Source organism: Macaca mulatta, chromosome 12 (assembly GCF_049350105.2).
Source record: "Macaca mulatta isolate MMU2019108-1 chromosome 12, T2T-MMU8v2.0, whole genome shotgun sequence".
Lineage (NCBI taxonomy): Eukaryota > Metazoa > Chordata > Mammalia > Primates > Cercopithecidae > Macaca > Macaca mulatta.
The window spans coordinates 116,567,890-116,590,798 of NC_133417.1; the positions used below are offsets into that span (position 1 = coordinate 116,567,890).

General features: G+C 35.7%; 1 protein-coding gene across 1 annotated transcript in view; it reads right to left on the minus strand.

Moving 5' to 3' along the window:
- ERBB4 (erb-b2 receptor tyrosine kinase 4) overlaps positions 1-22,909 on the minus strand; it is a 1,186,765-nt gene that overhangs the window by 46,674 nt on the left and 1,117,182 nt on the right. The window contains exon 21 of the mRNA XM_015110887.3: positions 1,686-1,841. Coding sequence (XP_014966373.3) covers positions 1,686-1,841 — 156 coding nt within the window. The remainder of the gene's footprint in view (positions 1-1,685; positions 1,842-22,909) is intronic.

Genomic DNA, 22,909 nt, shown 5'->3' on the forward strand with positions numbered 1-22,909 from the left:
CCCTCAGACACATTTTGGGCCACCAGTACAATGGACTCTTTCTATACTTGCCCCCTCCCTTCTCCTCTCATATAATTTGGCCAATAAAAGGCCTAAAATCGTGAATTCCAAAGTTAGGCTTGCTTTATTTTCCAGCTTCAAATGACCTCTCTCATCTTGGTTAGCCAGTATTGAAAATATGTACCATTTTCAAAATAGGAACTATATAAAATAATGTGAGGGGATCAGCACAAATCTATCATCACTACAAGAAAAACAACTCAACCCACATATCCTGCTGATGATGGGCCAGCAGAATGAGTTTCAACTATGAAGGGCAGCATTATATAGCTGGGAATATAATTAGATTCTATGGAATAAAGATAAACACTTCTACTGTGCAGTTGAAAGCTTAAAACTAAATAGGCCTTTGAAATCACGAGGTTGGCTGCTCACCAAGGTGACACCAAGGTAACTCTATGACAGAATCATGGTATTCAGTGAAAGGGAACAGAAGACACATTGAAAGTAATTTCCCTATGGGCAAGGAGTTAGCAGACTTTATGGACTACGGACATTGTGTTAAAGAAGTAAGTTTAAATCACAGGTAGCTTGATAAAGACTTAATGGTTACCAAGCATTTAAAGCAGTAATGAATCTTGCTTTAGACAAATCTTATGTCTCAAATCTTATGTTCTCAAGACAAGTGAAGCCATGTGATTTATAGACTTCAACTTCTGTGCAGTCTTATAGTGAATTTCAAAGCTGTGGTCTCAGACTACTGCAGTTTGGTAGCAAACAGGCAAAATAGGGTAGTTTAAAAAATTTTTGTGTTATTTTGCCTTGTGATGAAGTTAAGTATTTGGAAACCTAACATTGCAAAATATTTATAATATATATTTGGATGGCCCATGATAAATAAAGCATATAATAAATATATTTACATGACATGAGAATAACTGAGTTTCTTTTGTTAGTGTAAGCTTATAGGTCACCATAGGCTAAGATTGCATTTGCTTATTTCATTTGGGCTTCCTGACCTTAGGTTTCACCAGGTGAAGCTAGAGGGACCTCCATATGAAGTCTAGTCCTAATAGTTTGGCCAAGAAAGGCAAGCTAAAGAGAAGGTTAATGAGGAAATATAAGACATGGTACTAAGGCACGGATTGAGATCACAGAGTGGGTGAAAGAGTCAGGAATGCTGTTGTCAGGCAGAGGCTGAGACTAGAGGGTCAGAAAAGTTGGACAAAGGCAGTGGCTCTGTTCAGGGTGGTTTGTACTACCTAAACTTTTCTCTAGTCTATAAGAGAGAAGCTATGTTATCTGTCAGAGTTAGTGCTATGGTGTTTAGATCAATGGGACAATTTCTACAGCCATGTGTTAAAGTTTAATTTCTAGAAGCCCTAAGGATCTACCCCTTTCCCACCACTGGACCTAACATGAAGGTCACCTGGGTACAGACATACATCACCTTATTTTAGCTACTTTTGAGAAATAGAAGCTGGTAATATATGGTATATATATGTGTACATGAAATATATACACACACACATACATACCCTGAGCAGGAGAAAAGGCAAATGGTAGAACCAAGGTTTTATAATCTCCTAAGCTTCAGGCTTATTGATTTCTTGTATACAATATAAGGAGATAAAAGGATATTATACTACATTTTCAAGCAATATTGCTCTCAAAAAGATATCCACCTTTCCTCCATCAGCATTGTATTCTTTTTCATCTCCTTCCAAGAGTCTGGCTAGTCCAAAATCTGTGATTTTCACATGGTTTGGAGATTTCACTAAGACATTACGGGCCGCCAAATCCCGATGAACGAGCCGTCTTTCTTCCAGGTACATCATTCCCTGAAAAACATCAAGTTCCTTAATGATAGTCAGTTAATGCCTAGGTTTTTCCTTTGTTTCTAAAAAGAGTTCTCTTAGCCTTCAGTTGGAAGTGCCTAATTTTTTAAGTGAAGCCAGAATCCTAGAATATTTTCAAAATTAGAGAAAACCTGATTTTGGGGGAGAGCAAACCACAAACAGCTTTTGGTCTTTTCTCCCTAAAGTCCTATGAGACAAATGAATTACTTTCACATGAGCTAAATGTTAGATCATTATTTTTCCAAGCGACTTGATATCCTTTTGCAAACTCTTTCTTTAGTGAGGTGTGCAGGTGTTGTAGCAGATAAGCTAATATATGCTTGGATTGACCCACATATTTGTAGTCATTCCTTCTCAATAACTTCTGCTTCATGTCATCTCCCCCTACACATCCAAACAAATACCTCTATCCATAATTTTTAGCAATATTTCATTTGAGGTTTAATGGTGCCAAAATCACCATTATAGACTCTATGGAGGCTGAAGAATTATACTATGATATTATACTAAGAATTATACTATTCTTATTAATCATTCACAGAATGAAGTATATACCCTAGAAGTCTTAAAAACCTGTAAGTTTTAAGAAGGCTTCTATGGTATCAGTAGTCACTATGAGAATCCATAGTGAAATTACATAGTTTGTAATGACACTGAAATTAGCCTTTAATATTTTGCCTTTATAAAACATACAGGGAAATTAAAAATAAAATTTGTTGCTGTTCAGCAGCAAGAGACATAGCTGGCTCTCCTCACAATACATCCACATGTAACAATATATAACATATGTTATGTATTAATATCTATACAAATTCAGAAAAAATAATCCAGAGGAGTGACAATTACTTTATTAATTATACTTCAGTACTAGGTAAACTAAGAGTTGCTAAACATTATGTTTAACAAAATAACTTATGTAAAACTAAGGAAATAAACCTGAGGCCAAGAATAGAGTGAATATATTTTTGTTGAAGAGTTAGGGGAAATTCTATATTTAATTACTTTAGTGGTACAATGGTCATCATTTAAAAATAGATTAGAATTATTATGAAATGGTTGAACCATACTCTCATGCCAATTGCAAATCAATGCTGTTGGCAGTTAACATTACAACTGCAGGATTTTGAAGGATTAATGGTTTCTGATACTAAAACAAAAGCTGTGGAAAACAGACACATAAATCACACAGGTCAAAAAATTATGAACCGTATACCTGGTGTAGTGTAAAGAGAAGATTACTTCAAACAGCATCATGAGCCAACCCCATGTAAATGCACATTAAACACAATCAGTGGAGATACTGCCTGATATGGTCTAATCAGTCAACAGTTGGGTGACACTGTGCGGATGAGTGTTTTCTGAAATCAACTTACAACCGAGATTTATGGGACTTTTGCCTGCCCTCCTAAACAGTGCTTTGTATTTGAGTACATTAAATTAGAAATTCCTAGAATAAAGTACATCTGAGAACATATAGCCCTTATATGACTTAAAGGATCAAAAAAAATAAACAAATAAATGCATTGCCTTGGAGATAAAATATTTTCACATCTTCCCAAATAATTCTATCCCTTTAAGAAATGTTCATGAAACATTCATTATTCTCTTTCTTATCACCTTTGTATCAGAACATGGAAAATATTTTGGCAACAGGTTAACGCATACTATGTGCTAGACTATTTGCCAGACACCGAGAAGATAAAAAAGATTCAGATAAGGTCTGTACATGAAAGGAGAACAGAAGCTAATTAATAAAGTGGGCAGATAGGGAATAAAAAGTTGAACGGACTGATGTGATACATGCAAGGCATTTAAAGAGAACTCTATTCTGAGGCCCTTATGTAGTATAGCCTAGCAAGTATGCATGGGAGGAGACACTTCAAAGCGGTACCAAGGCCTAAGTAAGGGTTGAATGATGTCTCCCAATTGGGCAGAGTGAGAGTAAAACTGCAGGCGAACAGAACAAGCACGGGGCAGCAGTACCATGGCGTACGTGGACAAAGACATGCAATTCCGTATTTTTAAAGCATACTGTATTAGGGAGGGACAGTGGTGAGAAGTGAAACTGAAAACAAAAGAAGAGGCAGGGTCCAAGAAGGGTCTCTTATATGTCATGGTAAAGAACTTAGACTTTTGTATTTCATGCAGTATACAATTAGGTGATGTGGAAGTTGTTTTAAAAAGGGGAGCGAAGCCGGGCGCGATGGCTCATGCCTGTAATCCCAGCACTTTGGGAGGCCGAGGCGGGTGGATCACGAGGTCAGGAGTTTGAGACCATCCTGGTTATCATGGTGAAACCCTGTCTCTACTAAAAATACAAAAAATTAGCCAGGCGTGGTGGCGGGTGCCTGTAGTCCCAGCTACTGAGGAGGTTGAGGCAGGAGAATGGCGTGAACCCGGGAGGCAGAGCTTGCAGTGAGCCGAGATCGACTGTCTCAGAAAAAAACAAAGCGGGGGCGGTGGGGCATGAGATTGTTGGACTCTTTGAAACACCACTCTGGTGTTAATACAGAGAATGGATTGGACATCTGTGTAGCTGAAGGCAGGAGCCACTGCCACAATATAGAAGCAAGGTGATGGGAGTGTAAAATAAAGGTTGCAAATTTGCAGTCCATGGACTACATACATCCATTTTTCAGATTTTTTTTTTCTTTAGTCCCCACACTGGGTGTGGGTCAGTCATTCTCTTTAGCTGAGACCAACTGTACCCCAATAAGGGTAATCCCAACCCATTTTCCAAGATCCCACTGCTCACTATTTCTTCCCAGGAATTCTGCTTCCATCACTTACAACACTCGTCTGCTCCTATGTGTAAGACTATCTGAACCTTCAATTAAACTAGGCCAGAAGGAATACTATAAAGAGGATAATATCAAGGAATATTTATAAAATTAAGTAATCATCCTTAGTATTTGTTTGAATGATGAAGAAAGAGAATACATTGAGAACAATTTTGTTTTTAGACTTTTATCATTTAGGTGGATAATGATCCCTTGAACCAAATATCGTTCTAATAAAAATATCATTTTTATATTTCTTAAACTTATGCAGGAAGAGTGATATGTACTTTGCCAATAGGGAACTAAGGCACATTCACCAAAAAATTTCAAACTGTGCTATGATCTGAATGGTTTTATGTCCTTCCTCAAATTCGTATGTTGAAATTTTAGCCCCCAAAGTGATGGTGTTAGGAGGTGGGGACTTTGAAAAGTGATTAGGTCATGAGAGTAGAACCTCATGAATGATATTAGCAAACTTATAAAAGAGACCTTAGAGAGATCTGTTGCTTCTTCAGCCATGTGAGGTTACAGGAGCTATGAACAATCAGGAATCAGATCCTTAGCTAGACACTAAATTTTCTGGCACCATTATCTGGGATTTCCCAGTCTCCAAAACTATGAGAAATGAATTTCTGTTTATGTTATTTTGTTATAGCAGCCTGCACAGACTGACACTCTAATGACATACTCTACAATACAAGAAAAACTTCAGAAACTCCAAGTTCTTTGAAATTCTACACACAAAGCTCAGCAAAGAATAGACTATTCTGAAGCTAAATACTGTTTGTCCAGAAAAGGTACTTTCTTCAAAATAATGAGGAATCAATTTTAAAAAACTAGGTGACAATGTCTAGACAGTTTCCCTCACCCACCTGACTGTCACTAAAAGCAATAAGAACGTAAGTATCTATATCATTACCAAACCATCAAAATACATGTTTATGGTTGCTTTGTAACTATGAAACATCAATATACAGATGCATGCTTTCAAATCATTACTTACTAAAGCCACCTTAGTCCTACTTTCACACCTTGAGAGTGTTGAATCATCTATGGATTGCTCAAAACAGTTTTCTCTACATCACAGTCATTAAATAGGATTTTCTTTCTGGAAGATCTCATTTGAGTCACGCTCTGCTAGATTCCTTCAAAATGAAATCACTCTTCAAATTAGAGTGTCATGCATCTAAGGTGGCAGACAATTATTAGAAATAACAGTGACAAAAACAAACTGGATGAAGTCTCTGAAGTTTCAAGATGAACAAATAAGGGTCATTCATTATTATGCTGTGTTTTGTGGGTAAAGAAACCTTATACTCTGCGCTGTAGCAGTTCTCATATCCATGCCAGGCCAGCTTGGGTAAAGTAAATTATGAGAAGATAATACTGACGGCAACCACAGTTGACATTGACCCAGTACTTAGAACACAGCAGTCATTAAAGTAAATGTTGCCACATTGGTTGGTTAACTTAATCTTATAAGATGCGTACTGTTGTCATATTTTACATATGAGAAAACTAAGGCTAAGTGAGGTCAAGTTACTTGCTCCAAGTTATCTAATCAGGGATCCCCAAGCCCTGGGCCATGGAGCAGCACCAGTCTGTGGCCTGTTAAAAACTGGGCTGCACAGAAGGAGGTGAGTGGCAGGCGAGCCAGCATTACTGCCAGAGCTCTGCCTCCTGTCAGATTAGCGGTGGCGGCATTCGATTCTCATAGGAGGCTGAACCCAATTGTGAACTGTGCATGCGAGGGATCTACATTGTGAACTCCTTATGAGAATCTAACTAATGCCTGATGATTTCAGGTGGAACAGTTTCATCCTGAAACTATGTCCCCTGCCGGGTCCCCACAAAAACAGTCCCTGGTGCCAAAAAGTTTGGGGACTGCTGATCTAGCTAATGCATGGTAGAAGTTGGATTGGATCCCTTGCTGTGTGGATTCTACAGTCTACATTTTTAAGCCTATCTTCTCTCTTAATGGGTCACAGGGTTATGTGGGCATGGATAAATTAATGAACATAGGGGTCATACAGATTTTTGTTTTTGTTTTTGTTTTTGAAATAAGGTCTAGCTCTGTCATCCAGGCTGGAGTGCAGTGGCATGATCAGGGCTCACTGCAGCCTCAACCTCCTGGCCTCAAGCAATCCTCCTGCCTCAGACTTCCAAAGCGTTGGGATTACAGGCATGAGTCTCTGCATCCAGCCACTTGAAGTCATATAGCTTTAAAAGGCACTAGTACTTTGGCAGAAAAAAAAACCTGTTATCTGGTGTTTCTGTGAATTTCAGAACATAATGCAAGTGATTGCCTCATTTTTTAATTTATATTTTAAACTCAGTTAAATTATAGCATCTTTTTGTAAGTTCGCAGGAATTTGAATTGTGCAAACTACAGACTGTTCTTATTTTGGTCACAGAGTATGCAAGATGGTAGAGTGGGTATGAGCGTAGATTCTGTGGTCAATTGCCTGTTTGAAACCCCAGTCCTGCCATGTTCTAGCCCTATCACTCTGAGAAAGTTATTTAATCTCTCTGTCATCACCTTTCTCTCCTCCTCTCTAAATGGGCATAACAGCACCTATCCTTCAGGTTGTTGTGAGGTAAATTAGCATATGCAAAGCGCTTAAATAGCAGTTGGCATATAGTAAGTGTAGAACATGAAAACCTTTATTACTGCTCCAGGGATAGCTATCAACAATCCTAGAATGCACAAGAATTACTTACCCTCCTTAACTTTAATTGCCTATTTCAGAAAATCTGTGAACCTCAGCTAATATATCACAGTGGGTGTTTAATAAATGTTTGCAAATGGTGATACACAGACTTATAACCTACCCATCATGATTAATGTGTGAATACAATTTCAGAATTATTACTATTCAAAGTATTATTTTAACAATAATTCACCCAAGGATGCTGTCATAGAAGAAGAAAGAAAAATTAGAAGACATATTAAAAGATTTTGTGCCCTCTATAAATACATCACAGACTAAAGAATTTAGTGAAGATAAAGGTCACGAATAAAATAGATCTGAAAGGTTCAGTGCTGCAGAATGTTTTCTATGGGTTAATAAAATAGATTTTCTACACCAAGATAACTGCCACTTACCACACACCATGGAGGGGAGTTTCTGAAAGAAGTGTTTTAGGGTTATTTTGTTTATCTACTTCATGATCCAAATGTCACAAGTCTGATTTTATAGAAACTATTCAGAATTTACCATTACCCAAACTATTCATAATTTTACCATTTTTCATGCCTTCTCTGTAAGCCCTAGCAAGTTTTCAAAGAATGCATACTTACTTTATGTTTTGCTCATAGGTCTTATAATGTGTAATCATAGTAAATACAAGTTAACTACAGAAGGTCAAATTGTATGCTTGATTTTCAGAAATGAACTTTGATATAAAATCCAAGGAAAAATGTTATTAGAATTGAATTTAACATTTTAATCTCTAGTTAGAATCAACTCATATAAACTGCTTATGGAAAAGAACAGAGAATGACTTAATTTTAAAATATTGGTATTGACAAACACCTAGCCATGACCTTCTTTTCAGTCTTATGATACGTGAGTCACAACAATCTGGCAAAAAGCATTATTATTGTCTTAATTCAATGTGAAAATGTATTTTGCCCAGCTGCCAGAAGCTAAAGGAAGTCAAGAGAGACTGGACTATTTCTGACAATAAATATTTGCTTCTCACATATTGGCCATGCGACAATTTCATCATATACACGTGTGGAGCTAAAAATTTCAAGCTGCAGTCAGCTCACAGGCATTAATCTCCAGCATTAATCTCTGGAGTTAGCAAGAGAACATTTTTTTTTCTGTTTTCTTTCTAATAACCTGAAGCTTTCTTAATAACAGGAAGCTTCGGGAAACCTAACTTCAAATGAAAATATCTCCTTTTTACTACCTTTCCTTCTAAAAGCAATTCTTTCCCTGGGGGAAAGAAGAATCCAACTATAATGCTTACTACGGTTATAGCTAAAGATATAAGCATGTTCAAGGAAAGAAAGGAATCTTTAGATGAAGTAACTGATTTTATCCAAATAGTGCAGAAAGGGAATATAAGGGGGCTCAGTAATGGAATCAACTGAGCGATCTTTTTAACCAGCAGAAGCTGGTTCATGGCAGAATAGAAAGAACACAGAGCTGAGTGTTGTGAGACAGAAGTTTTGGACATATTGTTAACTAGGTTTATGACCACAGGTACTCATTTCACCTCTGCTATAAAAGTGATGGATTGGCTGAAATGATCTCTGAGGTTACTGCTAGCTTTAAATTTTTATTCCATGATAGATGAAACTGTAAAATATATCTATCTGAAATATTAAATTGTGGGCCAATAATAGACACAGAGAACAGTAAAGAGGTAGAGTAGATGTCCCCCTTCAAATATTTAGTGAGAGTCATGAATACATTTTAGTAAAAATCATCTTAGTGCATCCTAAGTTTAAAATATAAGACTCCAAAAACACTGGCTACTTACTGGCTATGTGATTTTGGTCAATTTATACAACACTTATGTTTCACTTTCTTTATTTGTTAAATGGGGGTAATAATAGTGTCTACTCTGAGGGTTGTCTTGAGGATTCAATGGCTTAAAATCTGGAAAACATATAAACATTCACTATTATAAGATACTATGTATTTTTTAAATAAATAAGCACAAGTTTATCTTATTAAAAATATAATTTGACTACTTTGAAGAAAAGGCAGCCAGTTGAAACACCTGTTGGTTACTCAGCACTGTTAGGTGCAGTAGCTTCTCATTCTACTTGTTCCTGAATGTTCTTCCTATTATTTTATTCAGAGGAAGAAAAGCAGATTCATACAGCTGTCCTGAGCCAGCATGGAGTTAACACTCATGGTTAATTCTCACACTTCCAACTGCAGCCATGATCTTCAAGAAGCCTGGTTAGGTTGCAGATTTTAAGAAGACTTTGGAATATTAAGGACAACCAAATTTCTGTAATTTTAACAATATATAATACAAATTATTGTTTGCTATTTATTTGAAAATTTTCATAGATAGTCCCAATAATATATTTGAGTGTGTGTGTGGTGTGTATGCATGTGTGTGTGCATACACAATTGCATGTTAGGAGATGCTGTGGTGTGCTGCCCAGAAACCTCTTCAGGACCTGGACACTCAGCTGGAAGTTTTGGCTGTTGATAATTCGTCTCGGCTTCCTCACTCTTGGGATATTGACACTCCAATGCTCCATCTATGCTGCAAAGAAAAATAGCTACTTTCTGGACAGACTTACAAAATTCTGGTCTTATGGTTCATTTACTCCAACCACAAACATGTATAGAGTGCCAGTTACTGATGCCAGGCAAATTTCAAGTTGTCAAAGACACAGTGAAATGCATAAAAAGTTGGTTTTTTAAGTGCCTCCAAAAGCACCATCCCTTGGAGAACCCAGCAAAATTAAAGAGGCTTATTTAAAAGCCTTCAACATTTATTATGTGGAAGGAAGTGTTTTCTCTTCACTGAATTCACAGAGCACCCATTTTCTAGATTACATTCAGTTTTGTGAGTTTCATATATGGCTTGTAGTCTACTGTGTATAGTTTTATATATATGGTCATATAGCATAATGGTAAGGAGCACTGCTTTTGGAATCAAGCTGCCTGCAAGACAAATCTTAGTTCTGATAAGTTTTGTCATGCACTAGTATCACCTTTGAACAAGTTATTTTATCTCTCTGTACATTAATTTCCTTGTCTAAAAATAGGAGTAGCAGTAGTAACACAGGTTTCATTGTGTTCTTGTGAGTTCCCATATACAGAGGATTTAGAACAGTCACTGGCAAATTAATAAATGCAATTCGAAATGTGCAATATTTATGATGGAATGTGGGAAAGCAAACCCTGCCACATTTAGGCGAAGCCCCAGATGTTGATATTAGTCTCCCAGGGGGAGAGAAGGGGAAGACCATTTTCAGATTCCTGAGGCCGACAGAGATAACAGATTTTTTTTTTTTTTATTCTTGTTCCCTACATTTTCTTCAGAAGTTTCATTTACAACTCATGGCAAGCTTTTAAAATATCCGTTTGAAGAACAGTCTCCTTGGGACTTGAAAGCCTTCTTAAGAAAACCAGAAAATAAATAAATGAAATAAAAAAAAAAGTAAATTAAATAGCATGTATGAAAAGCCTCTGCTTTCTTACTACATTGTGAGTAAGAAGCTCATCTGCCTGCATCAAGAGACTATCAAGCATGCTACAGTTTTTTCTCCTATTGACCTCTTGCCAATATGATTACAATAGGAGAAGTGAATCGTGCAGTGTCCGAACTCTCACAGGGAGGTGTACTTAAAATGGATTACTTCTACTCCTTAGGCAGCCGATCAATAAAGATGTGGTTTGCAATGAGAATGGAGATGTCTGTGGGCTGTAGTAGTTATCCTCTGTGTCTCTTTAGAAATTAATTAAAAATCAATGAAGTGTGCAACCTATTAATACAGCAACCTCTAGATTAATAGAAGCTGAGCCTTTCTCTGAGCATACATATTGTGCAAATGCATTCAGAGACTATAGAGAGGTGGTTGAATGTCTGACACCTTAGTAATAATTGAGCAGAAACAGATCATTCCTAATATTTTGTAGTTTCACAAAATTGCATGCTACTGGTGGAAAACCATAAAGCTTAGGGACAGGGATATGTATGTACAATTTTCCTTCTTAAGCTGATTATATCAAATTTTATGAGGTATCCTTATTACAAAGCAAAACTTCTGCCATCATATAGACCTAAAGAATTTCAATAACTATTTTCTTAAGTGTGGTTTACATATCTATATGTCCCGGCAGTTAAGTTTATTTATAACTGCTGAATATTTTTATGTAAGTATCTTTGCATTAAAAATGTGAAATTCCTAGAACACTAAAGGCTCTTATGCAACTTGAGTATCCACATAAGGAGTTGAAAAGTGTGTCATTCAATTCAGTTCTGCCTTGTCTCATTTGGACGGCAATGGGCTCGGCCCCACTATGCAAATATCTGCCCAACACATGTAAAGCTCGCAAGAGTGGCACTTACATACTTCCTTCTGGAAGTCACCCAGCCACTTCCAAACTTCCTGATCTGCCCCATGCTCTCCTTCCTCAGGCTTGTTCCTCTTAAAATCCTCAGAAGGATTTGTACCATGGCTTCTGTTTTCATCTAAATCCCCTACGGTTGATTCTGATGTCCATTTTGACACACATCCTTGTTTCTACCTTTGCATTCTTCCTCAGAATTCCAGGGCTTTGTTTCCATCTAGTTTCTGCATAAAGGCTAAGAGAAAGAGATTCCTGCTTTGCACCTTGGCTCATTTTCTAGCCTAACATTACCATAGAAGTACCAGATATCATCACATTACTTAAAATGTGAATCATCTATCTTTAATCATTATAACTGTCAAGAAATTGTCCTGGAGAGTCTGCTGTCATTACACGTTTCAGGACACATGTGATGGTATAGTAATAATACAAATTTCACTGTTTCTTGGCCCAACCTGCTTGCAGATCATCTGTAGCTCCCTGCCTCTAAAAAGCCTTTTGCGGATATTTCTAGGGTTCACCAGGAACCTCATAGACACTGATGGATAATCTTTCTTGTTTTTTGTTTGTTTGTTTTTCAGGACTCTTCACTGATATCTGCAGTTGTTGAACCCACAGTTGAAACTCCTGTGGAAATGCTGATATCTTTTCTGAGGCTGCTATCTCTTGATGCTCCAGAAGCTGCAGCTTATAATGTTTCAAACCATTGCAATTATGCCCTTCCATCCTCCTCACCATGTCAGTGCTCTGCTGTCTTCCACACAGCCCTACGGAGGAGTTCTACCCTCTTCTGAACTTTGTGCCTTATTTTGTCCTCAGCTGTATTAGTAGCTATTCTTGATTCCTTAGTAACAGTCTCCTTAAAAATCTTCAGTAACTTTAGATACTCATTCCATAAAGGCTCAGATCTAGTCCAAAAGGTAGCCATGGAAAATTAACATATTTCTCTTTGCTTAAGTCTCCTCTTTTTAACCATGTGCATTTGCCGTCATTTCCGCATTCTCCTTTACCCTTCAACAGACGTGCACACATATCATGCACATACACCAAACCATGTTTTCACTCAGGTAGCCAAAAAAGCCCACAAGCAACTTGACTCCACTTGACCCTCCAGCTTCTTTTCTTGTAATTCTTCACGTTGAACTCTATGGCCAAGCAAAGCTGAAAACCCTCTAATTTCTTTTGCCTATATACTTACTATTTCCTTTATCTGGAACACGCCCTCACCATACACTGCTACACTCTTGCTACCGTGCTACAGAGACACACTTGATCAAATTTAACGTTTCTTAGATCACAAATTAGATGTCATTTCCTCCACAAGATCTTCCCCAGCTCCTAAATAGATTGGGTCACTCTATAACATAATGATAATTTCCAAGTTTATCTATATTTATAGACAGATATCCATCCATCCATCCATCCATCCATCCATCCATCCATCCATCCATCCATCCATCTGGAGCTAAACCCTGAGATTATCAAGCATTATTTTAAAACAACTTTTTGGATTTGTGGCTAAATCAAAGTTATTTTATGATCAGAAAGAACATAAACTTGTATGCTCAGACTTTATAAATGCTATACAACAAATTACCCAATGCTAACAGTTTCATGTATAGATTAGATAAAGCACAAAGCTGAAATATATATGTGTGCATATACACACACACGTATATATATGTGTTATATGTATGTATGTATATACCTCTAAATATGTATGTGTGTATATATGTATTGAGATTTATACATATATATTCATATGTGTATATATATATAGAATCTCAATAGAGCACTCATCTATTGACTTTATTAATTTGTCAAATTATTTTTAAGAGAATTAAACATTAAAATGAGTAATGGAAGTAGAAAGCTATATTTTTTCAGCTTGTTCAAGTCTGAAAAATAAAGATTTTTATCTTCTATTCTTCACTTCAAACCCTTATGGATTGTTGAGTACCTGGAACTGTGAATGGTGTGTTCCTGTGGAGATGACATAGCTCAGTTTGACCCTCCTCACGTTTACCAATTTCATCACGTTTTGGGACAGTCAATAAATAGTAGTCGATTGATTGATTTCCTCCTCTCCCTACTCCATTTATTCGTCCTTACCCTTTCTATTGCCTTTGGATCAAGAGGTTAGGAAAGAAGAAATTCCCAGCAGTAATAAATATACTTGCAAACGTGACCTCATAACAATTAAAAATAAAAGAAGAGGAAAAGGTATCATAAATTTTAATATTATTGGCAATAATTTTCTATTGCTAATGATGATTTTTATTACATTGTCCCTTTGCTTTTTACTTTTTAGTATTAAACATCTGTTAATTTTCAGGCTTACTTGCGTATATGTTGCAAATTGCTTGCTCAATATTTTTAATTCTGGAATACTATTTGGGCTTTGGGCTAAATGCTATCGGTTTTCCCACAATTGTTAGGAAATTAGGGTATTGTTCATGCACACTGACAACGTGAAGTTTGAAAGCTGACCTCTTCTTTTGGTCTCCTCTCCAGTTCACAGATTTATGTGGTTAATATCTCATATGAAAGAAGGTTAAAAGCACATATTATAAAAACGGTTCTAAAGGGTCATTTTTAATCCATTCTTGTTTATCATTGGCATCTGGGGAGTGGAGTGCAGGAAGGAAGGGTGCTTTCTGGGACAAGACTTCCCAAACTTCATTACCAGCTCTGCTGCTAACTATATGCAGCCATAGGCATGTTAGACATGTTAGTTACTCAGTCTGCCAAGATCTTCATCTATAAAATGGCAATAATAATAATACTTATCTCATAAGATTGTTGTGAGAATTAATGAATGACTATATGTAAAATTCACAGAACAGTTAAGAGTAAACACTCGATGTTATTAGTATTATGTCCTTTGTCCAGCACCTTGCATTACAGATGATTCTCATTTTTAAAAGTTCAGTTTTTAAGTAACTCGAAATTCCCTTAGTATAAAAGTGTGTTTTATACTTAGAATCCCAAAGAACATCTATTGACTGCCAACCACATCTCCTGATAATGCTGTCTTTCCTATAACGGTTTAATTTCAGCACCCTTACCATCTTTAACGTTTGTGAGGGTTTTTTTGTATACTTTCATTTCTGTGTATAGTTATCTGTATAACATTTCACTTTGATATTTAAAAGATAATAGGGTAGAAAATGGAAATGATAAGAAAAACATTCTCATATGGTAATATAATTAAGAATAAGTTAAAAATCAATAAAGAAACTAAAATTGGCTTATCTTTAGCCTCTACTGGACACACATTGAACTTTAGCTGGATGACTATATATTCATTAGAACAAAATTTAAGTACATAGGGAAAAGCTGTAAATATAGAACTGTGTATGAGATTTAAAGGTAAAACAAAATTAAATATTTTGTGTTACTCTTTATTTATAATTGAATCTCACTTATAGCATGTAAATCTATCATTCACTTTTTAAAAAAATTACTTTTGACTCTTAGAAATACATTACAAATGAAAATCAGGGATACCTCATATTTGTGTATAGGTATGCATATTCCATTAGGTTATCAGCTATTACAGGAGTAAAGACAAAGTATCATTTATTTTCTCTTGATCATTTTCTAGCTTACTGCATGCACAATATACATTGTATATACAACTCACTCTCTATGTAGTTGAAAAGAATAAAGTTTCCTTGTTTCTCTAAACAATCTGTTATTGAACAGAAATTATGTGCTGGGCAATCTGCTAATTGTTTTACATATAATGACATGGTATTTCCTTCAAGCTGTTCATTGTCTGCTGTGACATACATATATGGACACAAACAAATTATATACAGGATGTGTTTAGAAAGTACAGAAAAAGGGAAATGTAGCATATTCTGTGTTTATTACAAAAAGAACTAACAGAAGAGGTGGAATTCGAGCTTGATATTGAATGAAAATTAGATATTTAAATTTTTGGATAAATACAGTAAGTAAAGAACATTCTAGACATAATAAAAAGCATATAAAAAGGATAGAGTTCTAAAAAGATAATGATATGTTTAGAAAAATGACAACTTCTTTGAGGATAGGATCTAAGTTGTCAATGACTAGAAGTGCCAAAATTAAGTGTCTAACTATATTGTGATTACCTAATATGACGTGCACAGCAGTTACTGAAAGTCTTGATAAAACAAATTGACATGATCAGATTTGGCACTTGTGTGGAGGACAAACAAGGGTAAAGCACATTAGAAAGAATCAAGGAGATCAATCAGGATACTATAATACTAGTTCCAATAGCAATGCTTTAGTGTTTGACTAAGACAATAACTTGGAGAATTAAGTTTAATTTAGAGCAGCAGACAGATATAGGAGCTTATCAATGAGGTTAAACCATAAGACAGCATGAGATAACTCAGATATTTTCTTCCAGGGCAAACTCAGGAAAACACCATTGTTAAATAAGTGAGTGCTAGAAAAGAATCCCAGTAAAAGTGACCAAAAGTAATGACCAGATTTGTAGGAGAAGAATAAAGACAGAGTGTTATTTCTTGTGGAGTTGGAGAGAAAATGAGAGAATTTTAAGAAGGTAAACTAGTGACAGTATGAAATACAATAGGGATGTAAAAAAGGATAACAGAAGGGGGACCCTCAAATTTGGAAATGGGAATATTAGCAACCTTGTGAGTCACTAGATTGCAGTGGACTCAAGAGTGAACAAGGATTTGAAAAATGGTGGTCCACAAAACAACAAAAAATTAGGCTCTTACAAACAAATGAATACATAGGCTGTCATTTGATAGAGGAAGTCACAAGTTTGTGATTGTTTATTCCTCCACCCCCAGAGAACTAAAATATTTATATGATGGATGGGAGGAGCCAGTGAGTCAGGGGAGACTGATGATGCAGGTTGAGAAGAAACGATGGAGAAATGTTCCAGCAGCAGGGATGGGATCAAATGTTCATGTAAGGAGGCAGGCTTTGTAAAGGAAGAGACATTTCCTCTGAGACGGCAACAAAGGACATGTTGGAATCTGGAAGAGAATAAGATGGGAGGAGTTCATGTTTTCATACCAGTATTTTTCTTGGTAAATTAGGAGGCACTAATATAAGTTGAGGATGAGAGGGAAGATGGGATAGAGAGAAGAGTTTTGAAGTGGCCAAAGGAGGACCATTGGTCTGATTTCACTCTGTACACCAGCACAGCAGGTGTCCATGGAGGGTGGGTAAGAAAGCTCACATAAGATCAGGATAAAGATTGCCAAAGAATACTGAGGGACAATATAAGATAAAAACCATTAAATTTGTAATTGTATCACCTGGCTCGAGTATTCTACTGTCCTCAGAAGCACAGAAACTGAGAAATTGGATATTTGGGGTCATCCAGGGAAGGATATTAGCAGGTAAGTGAGACAGGAGGAGAGAGATAAGGAAAAATGAACAAAAATAACTGTAGAAATACAAGGGTGTTATTTGAAAGTGTTACATATATAAGAGTTTTAATTCCAAGAGTTTTATATATATATGAAGTATTTTAAAAACTCAGAATAGCTTTGGACATTAGCATGAATTTTGAAGTCGGTTTCATCTTCAAAGGTTTTCTTACTAACACCAACAACAAATGCATGGGACCTAAAAAATTTATCTCATCTAAACATTTAAAAACTAAAATCAGTTACTCCAAAACCATATTTTTAAAACCTTATTTTAAGCTTGATATCAAAATCTAAAAGTATCAGATAATGACTTTATAGAATCATATAAAAAATTGTATTTTAAAACAGTGTGACAGAATTAGGTCTTTTTTAAAGCAAACTAAAAAGGTATTGTTTACTATTTGATTTATTTATTTTAACAGTTTGGCTTCCAATAATTCCTTCTACATTTTTAGTTACAAATGATCCATGTCTCCTACTGGATTTAATTTTTATCTGTCATATATATTTGAAAGAGGTGAAGATTTTTTCCACATCACAATATATTAACATTTAACATAAGAAAACTATAAACCCTCTATAAAACACTGAAAGAGTAATATGATATAGCAACATTCACAAGTCATGGTACTGAATAAATGGATTTAATGAAACCAGTGACCTTGTGTTACAAAAATCAGTAGGTTTATTTTGCTGTCAAAGTGAGTTTATTTGAATCATAACTTCTATATTCCTTTACAATTATGATCATGTTTGGTAAAGTTGGACTACCTTTATATGACTTTATAATATTCAATTTCATTTTAAAAACATCTAATGCAAATTTAATACTTTCATCTTTTATGACAAGACAGCTCAGCCTGAAATAATCACTGTATTAACATTTTTTACCCATTCAAATAGTTCAATTCATTATTACAAAAACAGCAAGCATCCCTAGCCCATCATTAAGTCCTACTGTTTTAATTACAAGAAAAACAATACTCTAAGGAAGCCTTTTGTGAATCATGGCACTGTAAACCCAATCTTATGCAAAGATACGCAAATAAAATGGAGTGCAGTGTTTCTTTTCTACATCAATATTCTAGTAGAAATACCATATTTTCTGGCAAAAAAATTGTAAAGTCTGTTAAAATATAATGGTTCTTTCTTTGAATTCAGTCACAAAGAGACACTGCTTAGAAATACATGTTACTTTGTACTATTTGGAAACACATGAAATCTGCATTCAAGGCCAATATTTTAATTAAAAAGTTCTACATCCACTAGGATTTAGCAGACTTATTTTTGACTTCTCTCTGACCAAATTTAGTTCCTCTTTCTGCATATTGTGGTTGTATGTAAATGTTTGCCAGTGTCAGGAGATCCAAGCTATTCAAACGTTAAAATTAAGTGCTACCTAAGATTTATTTAGAAACAAAACCCAACTTTGACCTTAGGAATTAGAATCTTTAAATCAAAGTCTGTACAACACTGAACACTTCATTAAGAATGTCTGTTAAGAGAAACGTGGCTGGGGTTTGGTAAGTAAGGAAGAACTTCATTGTATATTTTGTTTAGACATTATTATTATTATTATTATTATATTATTATTTGAGACAGAGTCTCACTGTGTCACCCAGGATGGAGTGCAGTGGCACCATCTCCACTCACTGCAAACTCCACCTCCCAGGTTCAAGTGATTCTCCTGCTTCAGCTTCCTAAGTAGTTCGGATTACAGGTGTGCGCCACCATACCTGGCTACTTTTTATATATTTTGTAGAGACAGGGTTTCTCCATGTTGGCCAGACTGGTCTCAAACTCCTGACCTCAAGTGATCCACCTGCCTCAGCCTCCCAAAGTGCTGGGATCACAGGTGTAAGCCGTCGCACGGAGCCCATTATTATTTTTAATATAAATAACGTATCATGAAGGTAGACTCTGCTGGATTTTCCAACTTGAAGAAGGTGAATCTAAATCCAAACAGTACTGGAGAATAACTAACTTTGAGCAAGGTATTTGAACAGCCATTTATGATTTTTTAAAGATGACAAGGAAAATTGTATGTATGTACATCCACCCAAACAGATATGCATACACACACAAAAAACACAGAGATAATGCAATAGAGATTATGAGAAATGCTAGTGAAGGTGCAAAGGCATACAAACACATGGGGTGAATTCTGAATGGAGGAATTAGCAATGTTTCTTGAGAATGGACATTGAATTACATTTTGAGGGAACAATAAAGGTTAAAATTTTTAGTATAGCTACAAATGCATTACAACCCCACTGATTTACGCTTTTAAGATTAAGCCCAAAAATAGGTAAAATATTTTCTGTAAAAGGAATTACTTTAATAAAATATTTATGTAGAGCTACCATAGATGTCTGTTAACACTGAGGTCATGCATCTTCTTTCCATTGAGACAGTTCACTAAAAGATATGCAGTATTGAAAAGTGTAAGCGAGTCAAAAAATTAAAGGCACATTTTTTTGTTCTAAGATATTTAAAATCTCTTTGGGTAAACTATGATATTGAAATATACACACTCAATATATTTCAGTGTTCTCAATTAAGACAAATTAATACATTTTAATTACTATTCTATTTATACCTCTAACAAATTAAAATTATTTATGTCTAGATATTAATACTGATTATTACCCAGTAGTGTATCTCCCACAAGAAGCTCGATAAGAAATATTTAAGATATTGCTGATAATGTTTCTGAATTTCTATCAGAACCTTTTGGCTGAGCCACATACAATTTACTTAAAGATAAGTTGCATTTTCATGTTATCACAGTATTGTCCTGAAATGTTTTAGACTGTATAATATTAGCAGAATATTGAAACTGCTATGAAAATAAGATGTTTCCTCCATAGTTTAACTGTTTTGTAAAATCTAATATTTTGTATTTCACAACCAGTGAAAAGTTCAGCTACTATTTTTATCTATTAACATTTGCAGTTAAGGCATAGAGTTTTATTAAATTAGGAAATGGTTATTCATTATAATATAACCATAAATTGAGCTCTAGCTCATGAATGTGCTAATTGTTCTTTTCTGCTGAGGACAGTAGCTTATATTCACTTTTAAAACTCAATAGACATAGTTCATATGCAATTTAGATTAAATCTGAGTATGAAATGGAAAGCACACATACCATCTGTGAAGAAATACCCTTATCCCTAATTAATATGTATCATGTATTATAGCCCATTTTATTACTGAAGACAAGTTATAAAACATAAAGTTGAGTTTAATAAAAGAAAGCTAATTTAATGGGAATGAGAAATTGCCTACAAGAATATTGTAGATAATGGATACAATAGTCTTTGGCTAAGGAAGGATAACTTGATTTCCATGTAAGTTAGAGGCCTGGATATAAGTGTACTTAGAAGAAGAGCAGAACAAGCCTCTAGAGGCTAACTGGTGGATTAACATTCAACAAGTGTTTATTGAGAATCTACTATATCTAGGTACTATGATATAATAGCAATAACTTATATAATGAACACTCAGCTAGCACTTGCTAAATGATAAATACTGTCCTAAGCAGTTTACACAATCCCATGAAGTACATACTATTATTATTTCCATTTTACAAATAATGAAACTGAGGCACAGAGATGTTAAGTCACTTTCCCAAAAACACACAGCAAAGAATAGAGTTGGAATATTAACTGAGGCGGCCTGGTTTCAGATCTAAGGAACACATGTGCAGAACTGGGATTAGAGAAATTATGAAACTTGGTGAGCCTATAAGAGAGCTAATGGAGGTGGGCAGAAATAACAAGACAGAGAACTTGATGTAGGATAAGGCTGGAGGAGTAGGCAAGGGCAAACCTGCAAGATCTTGGAGGCCAGGCTCAGGATGTTGACTTTTATCTTAAGGGTGATGAAAGTCCTTGGGGTGTATAAACGGAGAGCCTGGGAATAACATGATTGGATTACATTTTGAGAAAATCTCATTGGCTACAGTGTACATGACTGATTACAGAAGGAAGATCAAAGTGAAAAATGAGAGTTAAGGGGCTATTTCACAGTCCAAGGGAGAGATGGTGGCAGCCTGGACCAGGGTGGTGCTAGTAAAGGTGGTGGAGATGGAGAGAAGTGATTTGAAAGAAATTTAAAAGCTATTATCAACATTACTTAATGTCAAAATAGGAGCATGAAAGAGAGGAAGAAACAAGGATAACTTCAGTTAGTGCTACTGATTGGATGATGACATATGCAGGACTAATGTTTATATTATTCAGGCTTCAGTTTAAATATTATGTCCACAGAGAGGCCTTCTCCAACTGTTTGAATTAAAGCATCATCCTCCCCTCTGTAGGTCTCTAAACCCTTATCCTGCTTTATTTTTCATCAGAGCACTTATGACTACCTGACAATATATAGGCATGCTGTTACTTACCCACTGTCTGTTTCACTGACTACAGTGAAGGCACCACGAGGAGAAAGAATTTATCACTCATACTCATGCTATATTCTCTACCCTTTAGAACAGTGCCTTGCATATCATAAGTAGGCAATCAATATTTACTGAAGGAATAAGTGAATGAACATGAAGGCTGTCAGAATATGTATGATAGTTAAGATTGTAGAGCTGAGTGACATCTTTCACAGAGACGAAAGTGAAGAAACACACGTAAGGAATAAACAAAAGAAAAACTCATGGGGACAAAACTGAGATGACAAAGTTAGGGGCATGGAAGAAGCCCCAGCAAAGAGCAGTGCAGCAGAAATCCAGAGTTTTAAATATGGAATGACTGTCAATGTCAAATGCAAAATGCTAGAATGGCATTGTAAGAAGAGGACTGGAAAAATGCCATTAGGATTGGCATTTAGGTGGTCATTCGTGATATTGTTGATAAAAATTTTGCTTAAGCATTCAGGATGGAAGTCTGAATAGTAGTTTGGACAGGAAATTGGAGATGAAAAAGGAAAACAGTATTTGTAGACTATTCTTTCAAGAGGTATGTCTATGAAAAAATGAAGGGAGACAGAGAACTAGCGAGGAATTAAGGGAAGCAGGACGTAGAAAGAAATATTATATAAGGGTTGATACGGAATCCAGAAATGTTTCTTGATGGTGGTCATGAGAATTTGGTCAACCTAACAAAAAACAGAAAAAGCCCAACTATTTCCAGCTAGGGAAGTGGTGGGGAGGGAACAGCAAGGGTGGGAAAGGGGAAATATAAAGCCCTACCATACGAGCTAAGCTATAGTAAACTGGTTTAAAAAACAAGGTCAAGGTCAATGCAATCTCTGACAGACTTTCCTATGAGAAGGGTCAGTCAAATTGTTTATTCCTCTAGGCTAACGTAACAAGCAAGTTTTAGACTCAGGCTATACTGCTTAAGGCTGTATAAAAGGGTCCTGTCTCAAAACCAGACTTAGAGTTTTCTTAATAGTTCCAAGTAATTTGCCATGCCTAGCTCAAGTGCTGGGCAAATAGTGGGTACTAAAAAGTATTAAATATTGGAAATATCAAGTTACTGGGAGTAAATTCTATTATCTGTAAATTTGGCTTGTTTTGTCTTATCATCACCATCATATTTCACTGTGAATAGAAATTTTAGAAAATTTCTTTTCCATTTGTAATTATTTTGAAGTGACATTCCTTCCAAGAAACAGCTTTCCTCCTATATATTCAGCGCTCATATACACATAATTGCACCTGATTTGAAGATGAACAAATATATTTCTGCTTAAGAATTTTTGGTTTCTGTCTCAGATAATACATTTGTAATAAAAATAAACACTATTTCTTTTTTTGCTTGTTTTTTTTGAGACGGAGTCCCGCTGTGTCGCCC